Source organism: Poecilia reticulata, chromosome 11 (genome assembly GCF_904066995.2).
Source record: "Poecilia reticulata chromosome 11, P_reticulata-male-v2, whole genome shotgun sequence".
NCBI classification, from domain to species: Eukaryota; Metazoa; Chordata; class Actinopteri; order Cyprinodontiformes; family Poeciliidae; genus Poecilia; species Poecilia reticulata.
The window spans coordinates 8,300,579-8,321,912 of NC_088840.1; the positions used below are offsets into that span (position 1 = coordinate 8,300,579).

General features: G+C 38.6%; 1 protein-coding gene across 2 annotated transcripts in view; it reads right to left on the bottom strand.

The window, feature by feature from the left end:
- Positions 1 to 16,998: 16,998 nt before the first annotated feature.
- Positions 16,999 to 21,334, bottom strand: part of LOC145553774 (uncharacterized) — a 5,447-nt gene continuing 1,111 nt past the window's right edge. Inside the window, exons 1-3 of one of the 2 annotated variants that reach the window (XR_014089817.1) lie at positions 21,246 to 21,334; positions 17,693 to 17,758; positions 16,999 to 17,243 (exon numbers count right to left, since the gene is read on the bottom strand). The exon at positions 21,246 to 21,334 is cut by the window's right edge and continues 383 nt beyond it. Coding sequence is in view for 1 of the 2 variants with exons in the window: in XM_081612679.1 (XP_081468805.1) it covers positions 17,090 to 17,243; positions 17,693 to 17,758; positions 20,935 to 21,164 (450 nt within the window). In the remaining variant the exon portion in view is untranslated. Of the gene's footprint in view, positions 17,244 to 17,692; positions 17,759 to 20,934 lie in introns of both variants that reach the window. The other variant, XM_081612679.1, reaches the window with a different exon arrangement.

Here is a 21,334-nt window from a genome sequence, read left to right on the forward strand (position 1 = left end):
TTGAAATTATTCTCCCTCAAAAAAAAAAAAAAAAAAAAGTGCAAATTACAGACTGTTTTGTTAAGTTTACAATATTATGTCAGTCATTCCCGATTGGGGTGACTGGAGTTCTGACAGGTGTGCCCACAGACACAGCATGTTCTTACCAAAAAATAAAAAATAAAATAATAATCACTCAATTACTCTGACTCTCACATTGTTTTCAAAGGAGCTGGTAGGGGGTACAATTATAAACAAAATCTTATTCAGTGTGGTAGAAATATGTCATTAAAAAAGGCTGTGATTAAATACTAGAAGAAAACAAACCTTTATTTGGGCTCAATGAACATGCCTTATATATTGCTCTTTTTGAATTTAAAAGCTTTGAAGTAAGATTTACAGAATTTGTGGAATCTGTTCTGCTTTATTTGACGCCACTGAAATTTCCTAAGAATACGGGTTGGTGTGTTAATTGTGTCAACGAGTTTAAATATTGTGTTTTTTGATCTGAATGTAAGCCATGATCTGTTTGGGGAGTGCCGTGTTGCTGTTTTATTTCACAAGCTAGTAAAATATATAACATATTTTATGTTTATGCTGACCATGCAAGAGTCTGGACTCTTTAAAAATGCGGAAAGAACAGTTATAAATTTAATGGCGGGAACTCGCCAGGTGGACAGTAAAAGGTTATGAAGTCGTTCTTTCATAGGGACAGTGCAGCTGTGGGCAAAAGGAAGAAATCCTTCAGGGAAATCTGCAGAATACATTTTTTGCAGATTTCAGCAATCTGATCTGCAGTTCATCAAAATAGTCAAATTAAGTCGGTGTTTGTATCTTTCTTTAAACGTCAACCCGAAAAAAAGGGATATGTGGGGTACAAATGATCAAGTGTGAAACATGGAGCATTCTAGTGGTTTGTAACTTTCATTTTATCTAAATGGGTCTTTGATCTGCTCATTCTCGGTTATATAGTAAAGTCTTGAAGGGGATTGGGCACGTAGTCAGGTACACCGGTCTGTCACAGGGCAACGATGACTAACACAGGACAAACAACCTTAAACACTTAAACTCAAAGCTGAGGGCAACTTAGAGTAACCAGTTCACTGAACAGTCGTGTTTTTGGACTGTATGAAAAACTGCTAAAGACACACGGAGTCAAATAGATCATGCATTTCTTAGTGTGGCTGCTTGTTTTGAACATGATCCAACATTAAAGGGAGCAAGTCTTTGGCCGGGCTAAGCCTCTACCCTGACTGCACACTAAACTCACTGAGAAAAAGACTCTTTTTCTAAGCGTTACAAACATTTAGCTTATTTGGAAAGATCTTTTCATACAATACTGTTTCAGTATTTCTATATTCACTTGTATTTTTTGTATATATAGTTTTTTATATTGGTTCTGCTCTGTCCTCTGTACTGCCGTAACAATGTACATTTCCCTACTGCGGGATTAATAAAGGAATATCTTATCTTGTCTAGATGAATGTTGGTGTTCCTCACTAATTTTTAACTCGGTGTCAAAAACCCCCAAAAACAACACTACTGCAGACTGCAACACCCACCTGCCATTCATTTGGTCGGCATTCACGTCAGATTTGATGGAACGTTGTATTTTTACAACTAAAAACTGTAAATTTGTCCAAGTGTTGATTCTTCTAGACATCCGAATGCAAATGAAACATGGGGTGATAAGATGGTCACACCAAGCACTGCGACATTTTGTGTTGTCATGATCTTATTGTTGCTAAATGCTTGAGGGAGGAGGAATGATGATGCACAGACAGTAAATGAATTTTTAGTCAATCCCATTTATATTTATAGCCACTTTTATCCAGTTGTCTTGTATATCCTGCTTTCAAAGGCTACGGTAAATGTGAGTGGTACATTGTTATTTATTTTTTTTAAATAACACCAAACCATACATTTATATCTCTAATACAACAAAAATACATTTTTGTTTTTATTCATTGCAATGTGTAATTTCATTTATAGAATTCCTTCCATTACTTAAAAAAAAGTCTCATTCAACAAGTCACATTTTGACAGAAAGGTGCAGTAAGCCAAAAAAAACTATTTTTCAATGCTAGGTTGTAGAATTTATGAAATAACTTTCCCTTTTGAACATACCGTTTAAGAATGTATTTCCTCTGTCAGATTTACATAAATACAACGGATAATCTCTAATATTGGTTAGCAGTAATGAAGCTCACAAATTCATACTTTCTGTTTGAGCCTCTTAAGTTGTATTGCAATTAGATGACTCAGTGTTTCCTTAAACTGCTCCTGAAGATACGCTCCTTTGTCACTAGTTCAACACACCTCACTGAAAAGAATAAACTTCTTTAATAAAAGCTGTTATTCACCCACAAACCCAAACAAGGTGAAGCAGGAAAACATCTCATTTCAATATTGAACATGGGTTTACTATTAAGAAACAAAATGTTGACCTGCATTGTTTTGACTGAATTTTCAAAGATCTAGGAATCCAGCAGAGAGTTTTAAAAGTTTTTATTATCCGTTTCATCCGCTTCCTCCCCCCCACCAGTTTTTCCTCCAGAGATTAGCCAAAGAAAATAAACGTTGCAAATTGAAAAGTTGGTACAATCTCCTTTTTTTTCTGTTCCTGTGAGAAGTACTTCTTAACATTTAATGTCCTACCAGCATAGCCCAGCATACCAGTCTGAAGATATCAAGGCTCATAAAAAAAAAAAAAAAAAAAAAACTAAAGCAAGTTAAAGGGCGACCCACAACATTTCTACACAAGGCAATCTGCAGTGCTTTGCAAGAAATCAAAGGGAAGACATTAAAATAGCAACAACAACAAAAAAAATCCTTTGAGCACTGCTTAAAAAGATAGCTCAACAGTTCAACTTCTAAAACGAAGAGGCGCATTTTGTCTGCAGAGAAAAACAAACCGATAGGGTTAATTTTGCATGAAATTGTTTGGTGCGTTTTCTCATGAATTAACGAGGATTGCTTCATTTCACAAGGTGCAAAGTAGCTGCCAAAAGTATCCAGTAGAAAATAGCATATTTGCAAAGACAAGATGATTCTGTTTTTCAAATGTTTTTGGCAGAATCAATCACATTTTATTTTTAAGTGCTATACATCAAAACAAACACAAAGTCATGCAACATGGAATCAACAATCAAAACATTACATTAAGTCAAGTGCCATCGTTAAATTCATGATTGGTAATGTTTCAAAAACAACTTTAAACTTTTGGGTTTTTAGTCGAGATTTAAAGGAACTCAGTGTTCCAGCTGTTTTACAGTTTTCTGGAAGTTTGTTCCAGATTTGTGGTGTATAGAAGCTGAATGCTGCTTCTCCTCGTTTGGTTCTGATTCTGGGGATGCAGAGCAGAACCAGAACCTGAGGGGTTTGGAAGGTTGATACAACAGCAGCAGATCTTTAATATATTGTGGTGCTGAACCGTTCAGTGATTTATAACCTAACAACAGTATTTTAAAGCCTATTCTCAGAGCTACAGGGAGCCAGTGAAGGACTTTAGAACTGGTGTTATGTGCTCTATCTTCCTGGTTTTAGTCAGAACACGAGCAGCAGCGTTCAGGATCAGTAGCAGCTTTATTATTGATTTGTTGGACAGACCTGTGAAGACGCTGTTGCAGTAATCAATGCGACTAAAAATAAAAGCATGGATGAGTTTCTCTAGATCTCGCTGAGACATTAGTCCTCTAATCCTGGAAATGTTCTTCAGAAAACTAATTCCTGTTGGAAAGAACTAATCTAGGCTGCACAGTGGCGCAGTTGGTAGAGCTGTTGCCTTGCAGCAAGAAAGTTCTGGGTTCAATTTCCGGCCTGGGGTCTTTCTGCATGGAGTTTGCATGTTCTCCCTGTGCATGCGTGGGTTTTCTCCAGGTACTCAGGTTTCCTCCCACAGTCCAAAAACATGACTGTCAGGTTAATTGGTCTCTCCAAATTGCCCCTAGGTGTGAGTGTGTGTGTGCATGGTTGTTTGTCCTGTGTGTATCTGTGTTGCCCTGCGACAGACTGGCGACCTGTCCAGGGTGTACCCCGCCTCTCGCCCGGAACGTTAGCTGGAGATGGGCACCAGCAACCCTCCCGACCCCACTGAGGGACAAGGGTGAAAGAAAATGGATGGATGGATGAAGAACTAATCTAAATGATGAAACTTATACCTCTGTTTATTATTATTATTATTATTTAAGCCTTCTTCAAGATGCTCCCCATTCTACTAAAAATGTTAGTATCCAGTAGGAAAAAACTAAGTAAACATCTAACTGTGAGGATTTTCATGATTTTTTTTCTTCAAAATTAAAAGCATCCTTAACCAAAAGAAAAAAAAAAATGTAAATAAGGTGACCTAGGGCAGGCTGCAAATATAACCTGATGACATAATCTCTATGCTAATTACAGGCTGAGGCCATTATAGTCCACAAAGAAAATTCATGGACAAATGAGAACGAGTTAATGATATAACAGTGAATTTAGTTGCTTAGGTGATGAATTATTGATATGGCATAATTCAGAATTAACCTGTGTGAAGAAGTTCTTGTTAAAAGTGAACCTGATCAACAATGTCTGCCTTTTTCTTCCATTCAAAACTGAGAGGAAGACTGAGATACACGAAAGCCGATGAAAAAAACTCTCATTTTCACTAATGTGTTTGCGAGGTTTATGCTCCGACTTAAAAGTTTACGATTACGTGCTCGGAACGACGCCAATCAGAAAAAAATAAAAAGCTCCTTCTTCCACAGCTTTCCGATTTTCCACGAGTTCTTACTGAAGATTGTTCGCCTCCTTCTCAATTGGAACAAACCAGACACGACATGTGGCAGCATGAAATGCACTGCGACACCAAACAAAGAGAACGTGTAGAGGAAGAACTTGTCTTTGAGGAGGGGGAAAAAAAAAAAAAAGTAGACGAAGAAGAAGGGTGAAGAGTGGGAGCAAAATTGAAGAATGATCTCTGATTGTACGTGTCTTATGAGGGGAATCCATCAAGGTGACGCGTGAACAAATAAAAGGCTTTTTTTAACCCCCGTATTCGATTATACAGCGTGAGGCATGTTTTAGCCCAACAACAACACAGATGGTAACACATATATATATAGAGCTTTTCAGTCCAAAACATCCTCCATTTTGCATCATTCTAAAAGATTATAGGCTAATCTTTGCTAAACGACGTCTGAAACTCATATGGACTGGAGAGCATTCAACAAAAATAATGGCTAGATATAAACAGTTCACCAAAAAGTAAAAGTAAGAAAAAAAAAGATTTAAAAAAAAATAATACATGTCTGGAGATATGGAGGAATTAGTCAATGTTTGACGAGGCTGAAAGCCAAGAAAGTGTCAGTGAGCTGTGGAGCTGGGGTATTTATTTATTTATTTATTTATTTATCTAATTTCAGATAGGCAGTATCGCATTAACTAGCCTTGACAAATTAATAATTAATATAAGGACAAGCTCAGTAAAGTTTTTCTTATTTCCTAACTGCTCAGTCCTAAGGCTTAAAATGCTGACATTGGTAAAAAAAAAAAAAAAATGTTGTGGAAAGCTCTTTCTGAAAAGTAACAAAATATTTAACCTGCAAAATAAGAGAAATCCTATAGTGCCTGAAGGTTTTAACAGATTAATGTCAAGTTAAATATAAAATAAACTGTTTGAGGAAGACGTGCTGTGATCTCCACTCAGATCACATTACTAGATTTCCCTTATTAGCAGTGGGGTTGGTGGGGAGGAGGGGGAGACGAATAAAGACCAATATCTGTTCACTGGGATAATGGAAAGGTTTTAACGAGAGAGAGTCTGCAATATATGTTTCTTTGAAACTCACTGGAATGACTGAGTATTTTTGTATTATAGGAAACAGACACACTCTAAACAGTAATGTGTAGTCCTTTCCACATATGGGTCATAATTTAACAATATGTAATAGATGCCAATGCATTTGATCTTTGGTACACAAACAATGACTTCTGGGATTCTTCTTTAAACCAAAAGCTGAGTTTATGATGCTAGGGCAAAGGTGGGGTAGTTTTAATACTCTAAGCAGCAGCCTAATCTAACTATAATTAAATAGATAGTGAAATTACACTTTGTCATTATATTTATTTCAGAGGGTTTGTTAATAATTATTTTAGTTTATAGCAGAGTAAGAGTTGGTCAACTTTAGATTTAAGTTGAATCACAAAAGGAGATAAGTGCCAACAACGTTGATCATTTTTGCAAATATAATTAATATATTAATTCTATGCCATGAACCGTGCAGGACGATCTCGTTCATTGCCATCACATTCAGTGGACTCCATCCGATTCAAGGTTCAATATTCACAGGTTTTTGCGTTGAGCGTAGCTAAAATATACCAAACCAAATGCTGCTTGGTAAGCTCAAATACCTGGATGCAACTGGACATGCTCCTGGCTGCCGTTTTCAATGAAATATTTATAAAGAATGTGCTCCACTGTATAGTCGTTGCATTCATTCCATAATACACAATTCATGTTGCACGTGTTGCTTTATATTTGACCAAAATGTTCCAAAAATAACATAGTTTAAAGCTGACTGGTTGCTGTTTAACATTGCATTTATTCATAGCATTCAAACCGAAATGATCAGCTTCACTAATTGGAGCAGGAATCCAGAATTAGAGTCAATCCATCCTGACGTAAAACCAAATTCCGATCATAACAATAAGACTTCTTTGTCATTTGCGTTTTGGATGAAGGAAAATATGTCTCGTGGTGCCAGGCGCTCAGTCACTGCACCCACCCTCCATCTTTGTGCATTTTAAAAATGCCAGAATGTGGGTGTTGGTGGGCTGTTGCAAAAATCTCTAAAAGCCAAAAAACCTAATTTTTGTCTTTAGCTCAACATTTTTAAACAACAAAATCTCCTTTACATAGTGTCTGAGAGCGCCTGTGCAGTGAAAATGACTCTCATAATGATGAAATAATCTTTAACTTTTGTACCATGTAGCCTCTCAGAAGTTGTATGTTTTTCCATAGCAGGTCTGGTTGGTGTAAACCACAGTCTATGTTCAGAATTAAAACGAGTCCTACGGACGAATTTCTCTGACTATTAGGCCTCCTCTGCACCGGCTGGTTTTTCCACCCCCATGACAGCAGCCACTGTAGGGGAAGCCATATTCTTTACAGGCTTTGATGTACATTCTCTTACAGCACATATCACGAAAACATCAAAGTCCCATTTGTTGCGGCCTTGCTTTAACGGTTTTGTCGGAGAATCTCTCAGCGGCAGAAACCGCATGCCTGTGATGGGATGGACAAAACTGCAAAAGGAGCCTTTAGTCCAGCACGTTTGGACATGTCATCCTTTATGTGTTAAACATAATATTGAATACTGATTTAATAAACACGATCAGATCGAAGGGTTTACGTCAATTAAACCTGAATTTGAGTGAAAATAAAGGCTGTTTCTTTTCCTGTTTGCCTTGAATTCTTCCGCATTTTTTGATTGCAACCTTAAATTTTGGACTTTATTTGAGTTCACATGATGGTGTAATATAAATAAAAAATCTAAAACGTGTGACAGACCTCTACATAGCAGCATGTTTCCACCAACTTTCCATCTAGAAACTTCAAAAAACTGAATGAAATTAAACGGAGCATCTAATGAACATCAGTTTTCATGTCACAAATTCCTAGTTAGTTTTAAGTCTGGACTTTGACTAGGTCCATTTTAACACGTTAATAATTTATCGTACAACTTTCTCCCTGACAAATTTGGGTCACTTGTTTAGTATATTTATCCTATTTGGTTGCACCAGATTTTACTTCACTTAGGCATATTAGAGTAAAGGGGACGACTGAACATACAAGCAGCTTTTTAAAAAAATATTTTTAATTGTAATAAAAAATACAATTTTTTAAAAATCCTCATTTTTATATGACATTTTTTAAAAGCTAATAATTTCCCATAAACTTTAGAATAATGTGCTACTTTTTTTGATCGATCACATAACATTCCAATAAGATGTAGCTTGTGCATGTACTGTGTCAAAATGTAATCAAAACACTGCAAGTGGTATGAATGTGTTCAGTCTCACAAAATGTTTGAAGCACACACATGCACATATATATATATATATATATATATATATATATATATATATATATATATCATTCTCAAAAGACGGACTTAGACAGAAAAACGGCCACCTGCCGGATAGTGGAAGCAGAAAAGTGTAGCCAAGCAACAGCTTGGAGACGGGCTTATTAGCTGGAAGAACAAAGAAGGAACGCGAGAGGGGAAAACTTTGGTCTGCTTCTGTGCCACTCACACTTTCGTACAAGCTGCGGGGCACACGGGCTCAAATACGCAATCCTTATCCCTGCCAAACCTCCTCTCACATCCCTCCAAATGTGCCTCGTTTCTGACAGTCCTACGTTTTCAACAGCACATCGATCACAGACGGCTAAACCAAAGGATTTGGCAAGGCGCTTTTTTTCCCTCTTCTGCCAAGAGTGAAATGTTTTGGATTGTTAGTTTTGTTGCTCTGTTTTTCTTTTGCTCAAATACAATCACAGGTTTTGGCTCATTGGTTTTGTCTTCAATAAAGGTCATATCTGTAATTTGAATGCTTGTTGTGTGGTGATATAGACACAATGTAGCTGCAGAAAGGGGAGAGAAGAATGAGTTCATCTTTACACTCACTTAAGTGGATGACCTCGGTGTTTTCAGAAAAAAAAAAAAAACCTCCTTTCACAGCTTATTGTCAACCAAACACCAACGCCCTGAACAAAAGCCATGTAGCTCCTTCATTGTAGCTCCTCCATTTGATTTGTTTGAGTGTTTTTTTTTTTTTTGTTTTTTTTTGTTTGTTTTAAATGGAAAAATATTTTAGAGGCATTTAGTGCCATAAGAAAAAGCGAAACAGGACTAGGCTAAAGTCTGAGAAGAGGATTTTCAAACACCACAGTGTCTGAAAAAGCTCTAATAACTTTTTCACACTCCTATAAGCATTTACTCACATTTCAGCATTAGCTGTTTGGCTGGCAAAAATAAAACTCTTATAAAGTCTCTCTACATCACCTTCACCTATTTTCTTCTTTTTTTCTGCCCCTTTTTCGTTTTCCAGGTTGTGTCTTTGCATCTTATTTATCTGCTGACACTAAGAATCCCTTGTTTTGCCACATCCACGCACACACACGCGCGCCGCACACACTCAGGGGGAAAGTGTTTGCAGCCTCTGTAATTATCCCGCTGGTTGGGAAGCGATGAGGCCAACGGGGCAAAGCCTCAGAGTGCAGTAAGCCGCGCTGCCACAGTCACTGCTGTAGAGTGCAGACGAAATTTCAATAGGTCTGAGTTGCAAAGGGGGGGGCGGGGTGTAATAAAAGGCAGAAAGAAAAAAGAAGTAAAGGTACTCTGTTTCTATGCGACTAAAAATATATATATATATCGATAATCTAAAACTTTAGGCAACATTAAGACCAGAACTAAAAATCATCTATGCTGCATCAACACCTTTGTCAGTTTGACTAGCAGAGAATTCTGATCCTGCACAGATTGGAGTTTCACGCGTCGCCCTACGAAGAAAAGCTTGCGGCTGAAAATAGAAAAGTTTCAAGATACTGAACTCTTTCCTCCAAACAGCGACTTCAAACTTTTTTCTGAGGGGGTCAGCATTATTCCAGAGAGCCAGCAGCTGCTTAGCTTTGTGTAAAAACAGGGAAGTGGAGGGAACAGTTTTCTCCAAAGACAAAATGGCTCGCAGAGGTTTGTCCTAGTATTAGCTACGTATTAACTCATATTAGTTTAATATGAACTAATCTGGTGCTTTGAAAAGTGTGGAAGCAAAAAAAAAAGTTTTTTTAAAGGTTTTATTGGCTCTAGTGGCCTTTATTTGATAGTTAATTGACAGGAATTGGTGAAAGACATGCAGCAAAGGTCACCAGGCCGGAAATCGAACCTGCGACGGCCACGTCGAGGACTGAGGCCTCCATACATGGGTTGTGCTTAACCCCTGCACCACCACAGCACACCCTGGAAGCAAATATTTTAACTCTATGTGCATTATTCATTTTCATGCACTAAGAACATTGGAAGTATCAGGTTTTATTAAGGAAATTTAAAATATTTTACAGCATTTGGCTCAAATATCAGTTTGTAATACTCGTTCAGTTTGTGTTCCTATTGCGCAACTATCCTCTTGCGTTCATGTTTTATTTGTGAATATATAATTTTACATCCATGTTCTTAATAATTTCTTTCATTATTTCTCCTGGTGGTTAAGCATAGTGAAAAGAGATTTTCCCGCCTAATTTGATAACAGTTTTCTGGATTTATTCAGGGTTTTTTTTTTGTCTGCTTGATGATCAGAAACATTTAACTATGCAAAGAAAGCAATAAATAAATACATCTGTGAAGAGGAAGGTAAGTTGAAAGTGCAGCAGTTTTATTAGAAGAGTAGGTGCTTTAAGAAACAAAAAAGGTATAAAAAGCTGACAAGACGCAGCTGGATTGAAAACTTTTGGCACATTTTTGACGCCCGCCTGAGGCTACGGATGTGCCATTGGACACTTCTGGAAGATTTTGTTCCTCTATTAAACCAAAACAAACATGAGCGACAATCCTGCTGGTCGAAGCTGTGTAATAGAGTCAAAAACATAAAAAAAAAAAAAATACATTTCCATCAGTGGTTGCCAAAGTGAATTCATAAATCCACAAAGGTGGGGGTCACAGAGTCCTCTTCAAGAATCAAATTTGTTTTAAAATTTTACCATGCTTAATGCATGCTTAGGTTGGAAATGTTTTGGGAAATAAAAAAAAAACAAATAATGCTTCCAAATAGAAAAAAAAAAAAAAAAACACTGCAGCCTGGCAGCGGATGCTGTTTGTGACGTCTTTAAATCCTTCTTTAATTGACTTTGCAGCAATGCTTGTATGTTTAATCCTCAAGCTCCTTTCGCTGTTTTTTAAGTACCTATTGAACATTACCTCAATTTGCTGGCTATCAAAACAGATGTGAAAATGCTCAGTACAAGTTAAAGTTCAGATAGCTTTTTTTTTTTTTACCTGATAAAGTAGCTATTATATTAACATTAATTTTTAATCATGTATTTATTAAGTTTTAATAAATAATATTTTGCTTTACTATTTCATTATCCTCCCCCTTCTTCATCTTGATGATTGCTTCTTGTTAAAACTAAACATAAATGTAGCAGTAACTGGTAGCCTACCTGGTGAACACGAGAGATGTCAGGACTAACGGCGTGTTTTAGGTTGTGGGGGTGGAGGAACATGCTTGTACAGAAATTTTTGGCTCGTTCCCAATACTCTGTGTGCACATCTTCACGAAAGTAGCCAGGAGGAATCATCCAGACAAACTCAAAAATCTTTGTGTGTGTGTGTGTGTGTTTTTTTTTCTTTTTTTTTACCTTCTGATCACTCTGAGCTGATCACAGCAAGCCTCTGAAGCCTGAAGTTGCTTTTTGCAAAAGTTGCACTAAAAGTTGCATTAAACGTCCACTGAAAGTGTCAACCTTGCGTCATTCGGTCAAAAAGTTCTGCGAAAATTTGCACAAAAAGTCAAATAAAAGTGTCAACTTTGCATTAAAAATGTCATTATTTACTGAATGACACTTCATGACGACAGTCACAAACATTCATAAAGACTCCTTCGTGTTCATAACGGGTGTTATGTCATGTTTATGACACTTCCCCTTCAAAGAAAGCGTTACCAAAACTGTATCATTTATTTTACATTCTAATGCAAAAAATACCAATATTATAAGCCAGACTATAAGCCTGTTTTCTCAAGCTCAGCCTTTGTGTGGTGACGTTAGTGTCGCAGTGAATGGAACATTCCAACGCCAACGAAACAGATTACCCAGCAGAAAGTGATCTAAAGCGCATTACCCAAACAACTTTTTGGGAGATCGGGTTGCCTTCAGATCAATTAAATATGCATGACAACTGAAATTTGACCATTGTGTACAAACATTTGCATGCCACAGTAATTTCATAGCGACATGAATAATTGATACGTGAGAAATCTGCACAAAGAACTTTTGCTAAGCAGTGCGCATGAGGAGCTAAGGGGAACGGGGGCATTCTCCAGTCTCGTGCTTAGGTGGGATTACAAAATGAAAAAAAAAAAAAAAAAAAACACGCACTCAACCAGTGATGATCATAATAAATTCTTTATGCGATCCACCAAGAAACGTAATATCCATGAAAGACGCAACCTGCTTGTACAGTAGGAGCTATAACCTTACCTTTGGCTCTGTTAATGGCAGCCGTGTGTTGAAAGGTACAAGGGCTGGCTTTCTCCGGGGGGGACAGCTGCTTGCCTCATGCCTGCCTTGGCAGCGCGAGCTCAGGACCTGGCATTAACACCCACACCATCTGTACCTGCAACTGCAATGTGCACAGCGAGGGGGCCGGGAGGTGGGGGGCAGCGGGGAGGGGGGCTACGGATTAGTGCTTCAGCCATTTCACAATTTCACATGCACGCTGTCTTTTCTCACCTATGTCATGTTAAGTGCGATGCAGAGGGCAAGCTTTAACAAGAGCTGTGCTCCGTTTCCTCTGCGAGGGAATTTTTCAGCAGCCTGCCTAGCCCCCGGGGCTTCGACAAAATGCTATTGAGTCAACAGAGCTATACTATCAGCGACTAAACTCTATCATATCAGCACTGACTGTAAACCGCTGGAGGTGTGTTGGGAGTTTATATCAAATCCTCATTTATTGGGCAGAGCAGAGCAGCCTTCAGCTAAAGTTGCACACCTGTTAAGAAGCAGGAGGGAAATCAAACAAAGCTAAATATGATGGTACGGAATTCAAATATATATATATATATATATATATATATATATATATATATATATATATATATATATATATATATATAGGAGGAGGTGCATGCCCAATGTAAGGCATGCTAGGGTACCAGAAGCATCACTGTGTTCTTGAATTGATGTTTTTTGTCTTTTTTTTCTTAAATCTCTGCCTATTGCTCTGCTCTGCACCAGCGGTTAGGTCGGAAGGCTCGGTGTGTAATTTACTTTGCCACTGCACAATAATCCCCTCATTATGAAAACTTTATTTTTTTTTTTCCTTACTGAGTCATCCAAGTCAGGAGGATGCAATAGCAATGCAGAGTCACAGTGTTAACACCTACACAGGAGAGATGCAGAGGGTTCTGCATGTGCAGGGTTGTGTACGTGGGCAGATGGGTGGTGCCAGTTGGGGATTACGGGCATCAAAAGGCCCTCTGCCCCCTCACCCCGACTGACTGATTTTGAAAAGTAGTTTTGCTTGGGCTGTTTTGGGTTTGAAGACACTCTGGATCAAGTCTCGAGTTTTAATGTTTAAGCATTTATTCGATGAGATCTCCCACATACTACTTCCTATTTAAAATGCAGAACTTCTGAAATGAATATTCATGTCAAATTCAAAGCAAACGCAGTAGTTGTAAAATTTAAACCAAGGAAAAAAATCAGATGAAAGCCGGCATGGCTTTAAGCATAAAGGAGGAAAACTTCTCCAGAAAGAAAGCTCAGTCTAGTAGTTAAGTCTATAAATACTACATACCAATATGAAAATGCTACTTTTTTAGCTATTCACATCCTACAAATACATGCAGCAGCAGCATACAGTATTTCCTATGGCTGCCTTGCTTTTTTATTATGTTATGAATTGCTAATTGTTCATTTGCTTTTGTTTTGTTTTTCTGTGAATCGCTTAGGGCAAAAATAGTGTAATATGCAGAAGTACAAAGGCTGCAGGATCAATTGGAGAGAAATTGAACACTATCGACTGATGTCATGTTTATCACACGTTTAGCATTTAAAAGTGTATAACAAAGCTGATGAAATGTTTGGTTTACTGTGACCACGGTGCCCATTCAATGAGTCCTGGAGTGTACTGAGTTGAGAAAGATCCACCTGGTAACTATAGCCTTCAAACCAAGTGGGCAACATGCATGCATTTGTAAGAGCAATTACCAACACAGTAAACCTCAAAGGGAACCTTGAAAGTTTTCAGTACAAGAGCAGCAGGACAAAAACTCAACCAGAAGAGAGAGAGAGACGCAAAGTTGAGTCGCATCTTCCAACCAATACAATGAATAATATGCTGTTCTTTTAACTAACGAGAGATCTGAAAATGTCATTGCTATATAAACTATAAATACATACTATTATGAGACAGACAAATGGCAGATATATTACCTGCCTGTGGGAGGCATCTGGTTGTTGGCCTTCATTTCCTCACAGCTAACTCTGGTGGAGTTGGGCTGGCTAACCCAGCCAAATGTTTCAAGGCCCAGTGCTGATTTTTGATCTCCTGAACAGATGGAGGAGCCCTCACGGGGCACGTTTTCCACTCTTCTCTTGCGGGAAACCACACTGCCTTGGCGATGATTTGGCGAGAGGGTAAGACCTCTTTTTGCTGCTGTGGCTCTGGACCATGGGATTCCCCGTGACGCACTTCACCCAGAGCTAAAGGGTTCTCTTGGGGGGCAGAAGAGGCGGAAAGTCAGCCAGCAGGTCGGAGGCCCTCTGCAGCACCGGCGGTGTGTCGGCTGCGGAGTTTGTCAGTGGAGCTCCTTGCCTTGGACTGGAGCCGGCACAGGGGCACTCGTGCCACTCGCCAAAGTGGCAGTGGGGGCATGGCGTGGGTGGAATGAGAAGGGAATCTCCCACCAGCTCTGCACCTTCCTCGAGGCTGAAGGCTCAGTGGGACAGGGTGGGATGCCAGCCTTGTTGGTAGAGGTTGCTGAGGAAAGTCTGTCTTTGTGTTAAATAGAAAACTGTGCTCTCCTTCAGAGCAGCTCCTTTCAGAAAGGTCTGGATCTATTTTTTTTTTTTGTCCCCCTCATCGTTGCTGTCAATCTCTGCAGCAGCTTTCCTGCTATCAGAAGCATAAATTTGTACCCAAAGTGGAGTGACAGAATTATCATCATTACTAGAATTAGTGTCAAAGAGGTTTCTTCTGTCTCGATCACATTCACTTTGACGTGAATCCCGGTGTACTTTCGCAGGACAAAGTGAAGAAGGACCTTTTCTATTCTTTTTTATGTTCAGCGCTAATCTGAGGAACCCACAATTTCCACCCACTCTTCATGTTTTCTTTTGCACATTTTACCTGACATGGCAGATATATTAAAATAATAAAAAATCACTGGACTGAGTTTTTTAAAAAATTTTTTATGAAAAGCGCAAACTGCTAGACTATAGTCAACTTTTATCTTAACTTTTCTGCTGTCTTGTTCTCATTTGTTCCCAGGTTTCTCTCCGTATCCACCAAAGTGTTCATTACCTGTCCAGGTACGGCAACACAGAGGCAACATGCAGCCAGAGACGTAGGGTCAAGGCAGACTGGACCAAGTGTGGTGTCGTCTCTCGTCCCTCACATGCCGGTTCCTCAGAACCAAACACTTTGTCTTTTTCTGTTCCTCATAAGTCCTGAGAAAAAAAGAGAGAGGAGGAATATAATTTATTTTTCAGATACTGTACAGTGTCTCCCAAAAGTATTCACAACTCTTAAATATTTTTTACAGTTTATCAGGTTTCAGCCACAACTTTTTTCCGAAATGAAATGTTTACAGTTGTGGTATACAGCAATCCCTCCAACGTGTTCAGTGCTACAAGCCGTAATGAAATAGTTACATTTAACATGAGATTAAGTATTGTGCATGGTGGATGTATTAATGATTGGGTGACTTTTGAAGGCATTTAACTACACTAAATTTGATTCGCTATCACAGTAAATTGGTCCAATTGTATATAAAGTGCACACTTTTCAGATTTTATCTGAAAAATAAAATTAAATCAAGAAATGAAAAACTTTTGGTTGGTTTGTCACATAAAATCCTAATACATTCAAGTTGAAGGAAGTAGAAGGTTTTGTGAACTTTTGACTATTTCAAAATGATCTTGATTGCTGTGTACGACATTTTATTTGATAAATGTTGCAAGATTCGTACATATTTTTGTTTTTATTTAGTTTTCAGTTTGCTTGTATTTCAAATATAGTGCAAACAGTGTTAAAAAAAAATCAGGGCAAACATTTCTGCAGCAGGATTAAATTACAACAAATAGCTGGAAAAGGAATATAAATGTACTGTAAAAATACTAAATATAAAAAAAAACATTAAAGTCATAAGCTAAATTAAAACATATGATTCTTCCATTGTTATACCCGCTTATCCTCGCAGGGTTGACTGGAGCTGGTCCCCATCTCCAGCGGTCATTGGGTGAGAAGCGGGGCACACCCTGTACAGGTCACCACTCCATCGCAGACAACCACACACACCCACACGCACTCACACACGCACACACACGCACCCGCACGCACACACACACACACCCAGCCAATGTCCCCTGTTGGATAGATGCGTAAGTGCACACACACATACACACACACGCACACCCCCACGCGCGCGCACACGCCTACACACACACACACACACACACACACACACACACACACACGGCTAAGAACAATTTAGAGACATCAACTAATCTAAGAGGTTTGTTTTTTGGACAATGGGAGGAATCTGGAGTACCCAAAGGGAACATCCACAGGGAGTACATGCAGACTCCTCACAGCAAGACCCTAAGGTCAGGGTTTGAACCCAGGACATTCTTGCTACCAAAAATATTTTAAAAATTTAGATTTTTGTTTTCTAATAAGATTTGGCTGCATTTTTTCTTTGTTTGTTTTTTTACAATTTCCACCTAACCACTTTATTCTAAGCTACAAATCATTGGGATATAGTAAAGTTCCTGAACTCAACAGTCAGCCAGGAACTAATGAGGATCTAGTTGTACAGTATAACTTTATTTCAATCTGGAAAGACTCAGACAAAAAGGGGAACGATTAAAAGATTTAATGACAGGAATGAATAACAGTTCTTTGGCGCTCGGACCCCGGCAGCTAATTTGAGCTGAGATTTGATGTGAACTCAATGAATATCTCGATAACTGGTTAGGGATGCTGAAGCATCGTTAAAACAATCAACAGTTTAAAAGAAAGTTAATTATGAACTGCAACGACCGCATTGTTTTATGTACCAAATAGTTTTTTCGCTTTATTTTCTATGTTGAGATCGGATAAAACAAGTCAGTGCATTTTTTTTTTTTTTTTCAAAATCATCCCTGGATATTTACAACTCCTCCATACTTTGTGGACCTGAATCCTGCAAGGTTAGGGCAAGGAAGCGTGAAGTCGCTTTGGTTGTTTTTCTCCTCTTCAGAGTCCATGTTTGACACCAAGTTAACTTTCCCCCTCTGCTGCTCATCATTCCTGGACAGGAACATAAAACCACAGAAGTCGTGGGTTTATTGTGGTGGTTATTGTATGTAGGATCTAAGTATCAAAAGAAACTAAGCAGCTATTTAGTTTTAGCTAAACAATAAATGCAAAGCAAGCACTAGCTTTAATGCTCTTGTTTCCAGTTTTGGACTAAGACAAGTGTGTTCACGGGAAGAAACAAGAGGACAGCGAAAGAAAGCTTTTGATAATTGCTGATATTTTTTGCAATGATTGCTTTTTGGACACTAAATCAGCCTTTTGTAAAGTTGTTGCACTGAACAACTACGGACGTCAAAGTTCAGCATTTTCTACGCCATCAATTTTAACGTTTGATACATGTAAAAATCACATGCAAACCTAAAATAATTCCTGGCTTTCTGCATGGCATTTCTATTTTTTTCTTTAAGTGGTCTGAAAAAGACTGCAGACTCACACATTACCTGTCGTCCTCCATAGACTGTGTTTCTGGAAGGAGATCATCTTTCTCTTTCTGATTCCCATCAGCACTAGACAGAAAGAAAAACACTGACATAAGTAATAGAGTGGTGCAGCCAAAGGACGGATATAAAAAAAAAATCCCTCTGAAATTGTTGATTTCTTTTTTGTTGTTGTTGTTCTTTTCCAGCCCACCTATAGAATGATCTCAAATGCAGTGCCATATTCTGAAACTGTATGGTTGCTTTCAAATATATATACATCTCATTCGTACAGTAATAACACTTACATAAACACTCTTTGGATGGTGGGTGGACCTTGCTGACCTCCGGTCCAAGACATAAGGACAGGGAAGAGTAAAGTCAGTGGATGCCTTGCTGCTCTCCTGACACAGCGTGTTTACACCTGAATAACGTCTCTATTTCCTCGGTTCTTTACGCGAACGCACAGACACAAGTGGGACTGTGATAAATGAACACATAATTATTGCTAATTAGGCCAATTCTTTCCTGGGTGTACATTTCTAAACTATCATTTGAAAAGGAAGTTTTAATTTGTCTTTCACAAAATTGCCCAACTTGAAAATGTGAAGTTTTCTGTATAGCGATTATAATGACATAATAATGACAATCATGAGCATTTTAACATGGGTCTTAATTGAACATGCAAATTCTTTTTTTTTTTTCTTTATGAATACTACATAATAAAAAAAAATTATAATAATTATTATTATCTTAGGTTTTTGTTAATTCTTGACCTACATCTCAGTTAGACGACAGAGTCTCTAACTGGGAGACTCAAAGTGTCACTGTGTGAAATATCCTTGATGTTATTATTGACTGGAAAAAAATAACAATCTAGAGGTCACCGGCGACATTTTTAACATTTGCTGCATGGCATCATTTTCAAAGCACGGCATTTTAATGGGGCTTCTCCTTAGGCACCAGCCTATTGACTGTCAAGCTGTCAATGCAGAACAGACGCTCCTGTGAGACCAGGATGCTTATGATAACGGGGGACCTCATGGAACGTCCAGGTGGCTGGTGAGCAGATGGTGTACATTAACATTGCACAGTGGCTCTATAAGGAAATAGGATATAGGTCACAGATATGCTTTCATTTCCATCCACACTTCCTGCTATACAAGTATCTGACCAACAAGCCAACTATTTCGTCCAGACTGCTAGAGGTGCATTATAGGCCAAACAAATCAAAAAGACTCCTGAGGATAACATTTTCATCACATAAAGAAATCTTTTTTTTTTTTGTTTTTTGGGGGGGAGGTTTTGGTAATCATTTCTGTGGTATGAATCTGAAATTGAGCGGATGCGAACGTGAGAAACCAATTGCCATCATTTGGAGTTGCAACCTTGCATTAAAATAACAGTTTTGATGCTTTGCTTTTTTAGCCATTTTCAATTATTGGTAAACAAATAAATGATTAAATAGACCCTGTTAAACAGCATGTACTGAGAATAGAATAGAATATCGTTTATTGTCTCACTGTGGGGAAAATTGGGGCATGTCTTCTGGACTGAGAGGATGCATCTACATTATTACATAACTCATAAACAGTAAAACAAAATCCCTAGGAAGGCATATAAAATACAAAATAATTTACTTTGACATTATCCTCAGGTTGCACACTCTACTGAGATGTACAGGAATTAATTTCCATAATTAAGGTTAGTGAGAACCATTGAGGGGGCCCCCACTACTTTCCTCAGGAGCAAATGAAATAAGACCCCATAAGAACAGAATGATGCAGCTGCCAGAGCATCGTTTAGGAAGATTTATTAAGCCCTGAAGAGAAATATAAAACCTAATGTATGCTGTGAAAGAAAAAAATAATCAAGAGTCAGCCTACAATGAATCACTTATGAGCTATAGTAGGCACATGCATGCTAACACACATGAGTAAGGATCCAGACAGATACGGTACAATGCAAAAGTATTCACACCCCTTGAACTTTTTGGTAACACTTTATTTGAAGGGGTGTGCATAAGACTGACATGACGCTGTCATGAACATGACATAACACCTGTCATGAACGTAAAGAAGTCTTTATGAATGTTTATGACAGTTGTCATGAAGTGTCATTCGGTAAATAATGACACTTTTAATGCAAAGTTGCACTAAAAGTTGCATTGAAAGTCCATTAAAATGCCAACTTTGCATTAAATTGTCATTATTTACAAAATCTTGCAAAGTTGGCACTTTTAATTGTCTTTTAATGCAAGTTTTAGAGAAACTTTGCATTAAAAGTGTTATTATTTACCGAATGACACTTTATGACAAAAGTCATAAACATTCATGAAGACTACTTTATGTTCATGACTGTTATGTCATGTTTATGACAGTGTCATGTCAGTCTTATGCACACCCCTTCAAATAAAGTGTTACCAATTTTTTTTTCATCCTTCAACTTTCTATACTTTAGCACATTCAACAACAAAAAATCCAGCACAACCAATTCCATCTGGACGTTAACTCTGCTTCCATTATTGATACAAACATTATTTTTGTTTGTATCAACAACATAAATGAAGAAAGAGCATCATGGACACCCAGGAACACACCAGGCAGCTCAGGGATAGAGTTTTTTTTAGAGAGATTCAAAGTGGAAAATACATCGCAGATCACTCTTTTATCTAGAAAGGGAAAAAGTGTGGCACCTCTTCAGAACTATCAAGCGTTGGCCATCTACCCTAAACTGGAAGATCAGAGAAGCAAGAAAGAGGCCTGTCACAACTCTGGAGGAGCAGCAGAGATTGACAGGAACGCTACAATTTTGGCTTTTATGTGTGAGAGGCCAGAAAAACAAAAGCCACTGCTGAAAGAAAGCAGCACAGAATCCTATATAGATTTTTTTCCCCCCATAAGGAAACATAGTAAATGTGTAGAAGGTGCTTTGGTCAGAAACTCTGACGTTGAGCTTCTAGCCCTGCGCGTCACACTCGACACATCATCCCCGCATTGAAACATGTTGGTGGGTGCATTGTGCTGTGGGACTGCTTTTGTTTAGCAGGAACAGGTGAACTGCACGGTCAGAGCTGATGGGATGACGGAGGGAGCAAAAAAAAAAAATAGCGAGCAACTGAAAAAAAAGTCACAACACCCGAAAACACGGAGTTTCGTCGCCGTGGCAAGACGAAATGTGGGTGAGGAGGGTGGGGAAGGAGGAGCCCTCAAGGGTGTGAATACTTTTGCGAGTTACTCTCTCAGCAGTTCTCGATTCCGCCTTACACGCTACTCAGCTCGTGGTCAGAGAAGACGATGTCCGTATCCACTGGCCGCTGTGATGAACTTCCACCTTTGCGCCTCTTCAGGTGGGTGGTTCTGCTCCAAATGATTTCACAGACCAGATCAAAGTCATCTCTGGGCGCGTTTGGGTGAATCCATGTGCGGCGCGGGAACGGAGCGAGGGCGCTGCAGCGTGCGCTGGTACTAAGTGGCTTCCAAGGATCTTCTACCATTTTTTCCTTCTTTTTTAAATATTTATATATAAATATATGTGTGTGTGTGTGTGCGTGTGTGTGTGTGTGGTGGAATCTTACTCTTTTAAAAGCGTATGTTTTGTTGCTATTCTGAGCACGAAGGGACACAGTCCACCTGGCGCGTTCTTGCTGCCATGGAAACGATACAC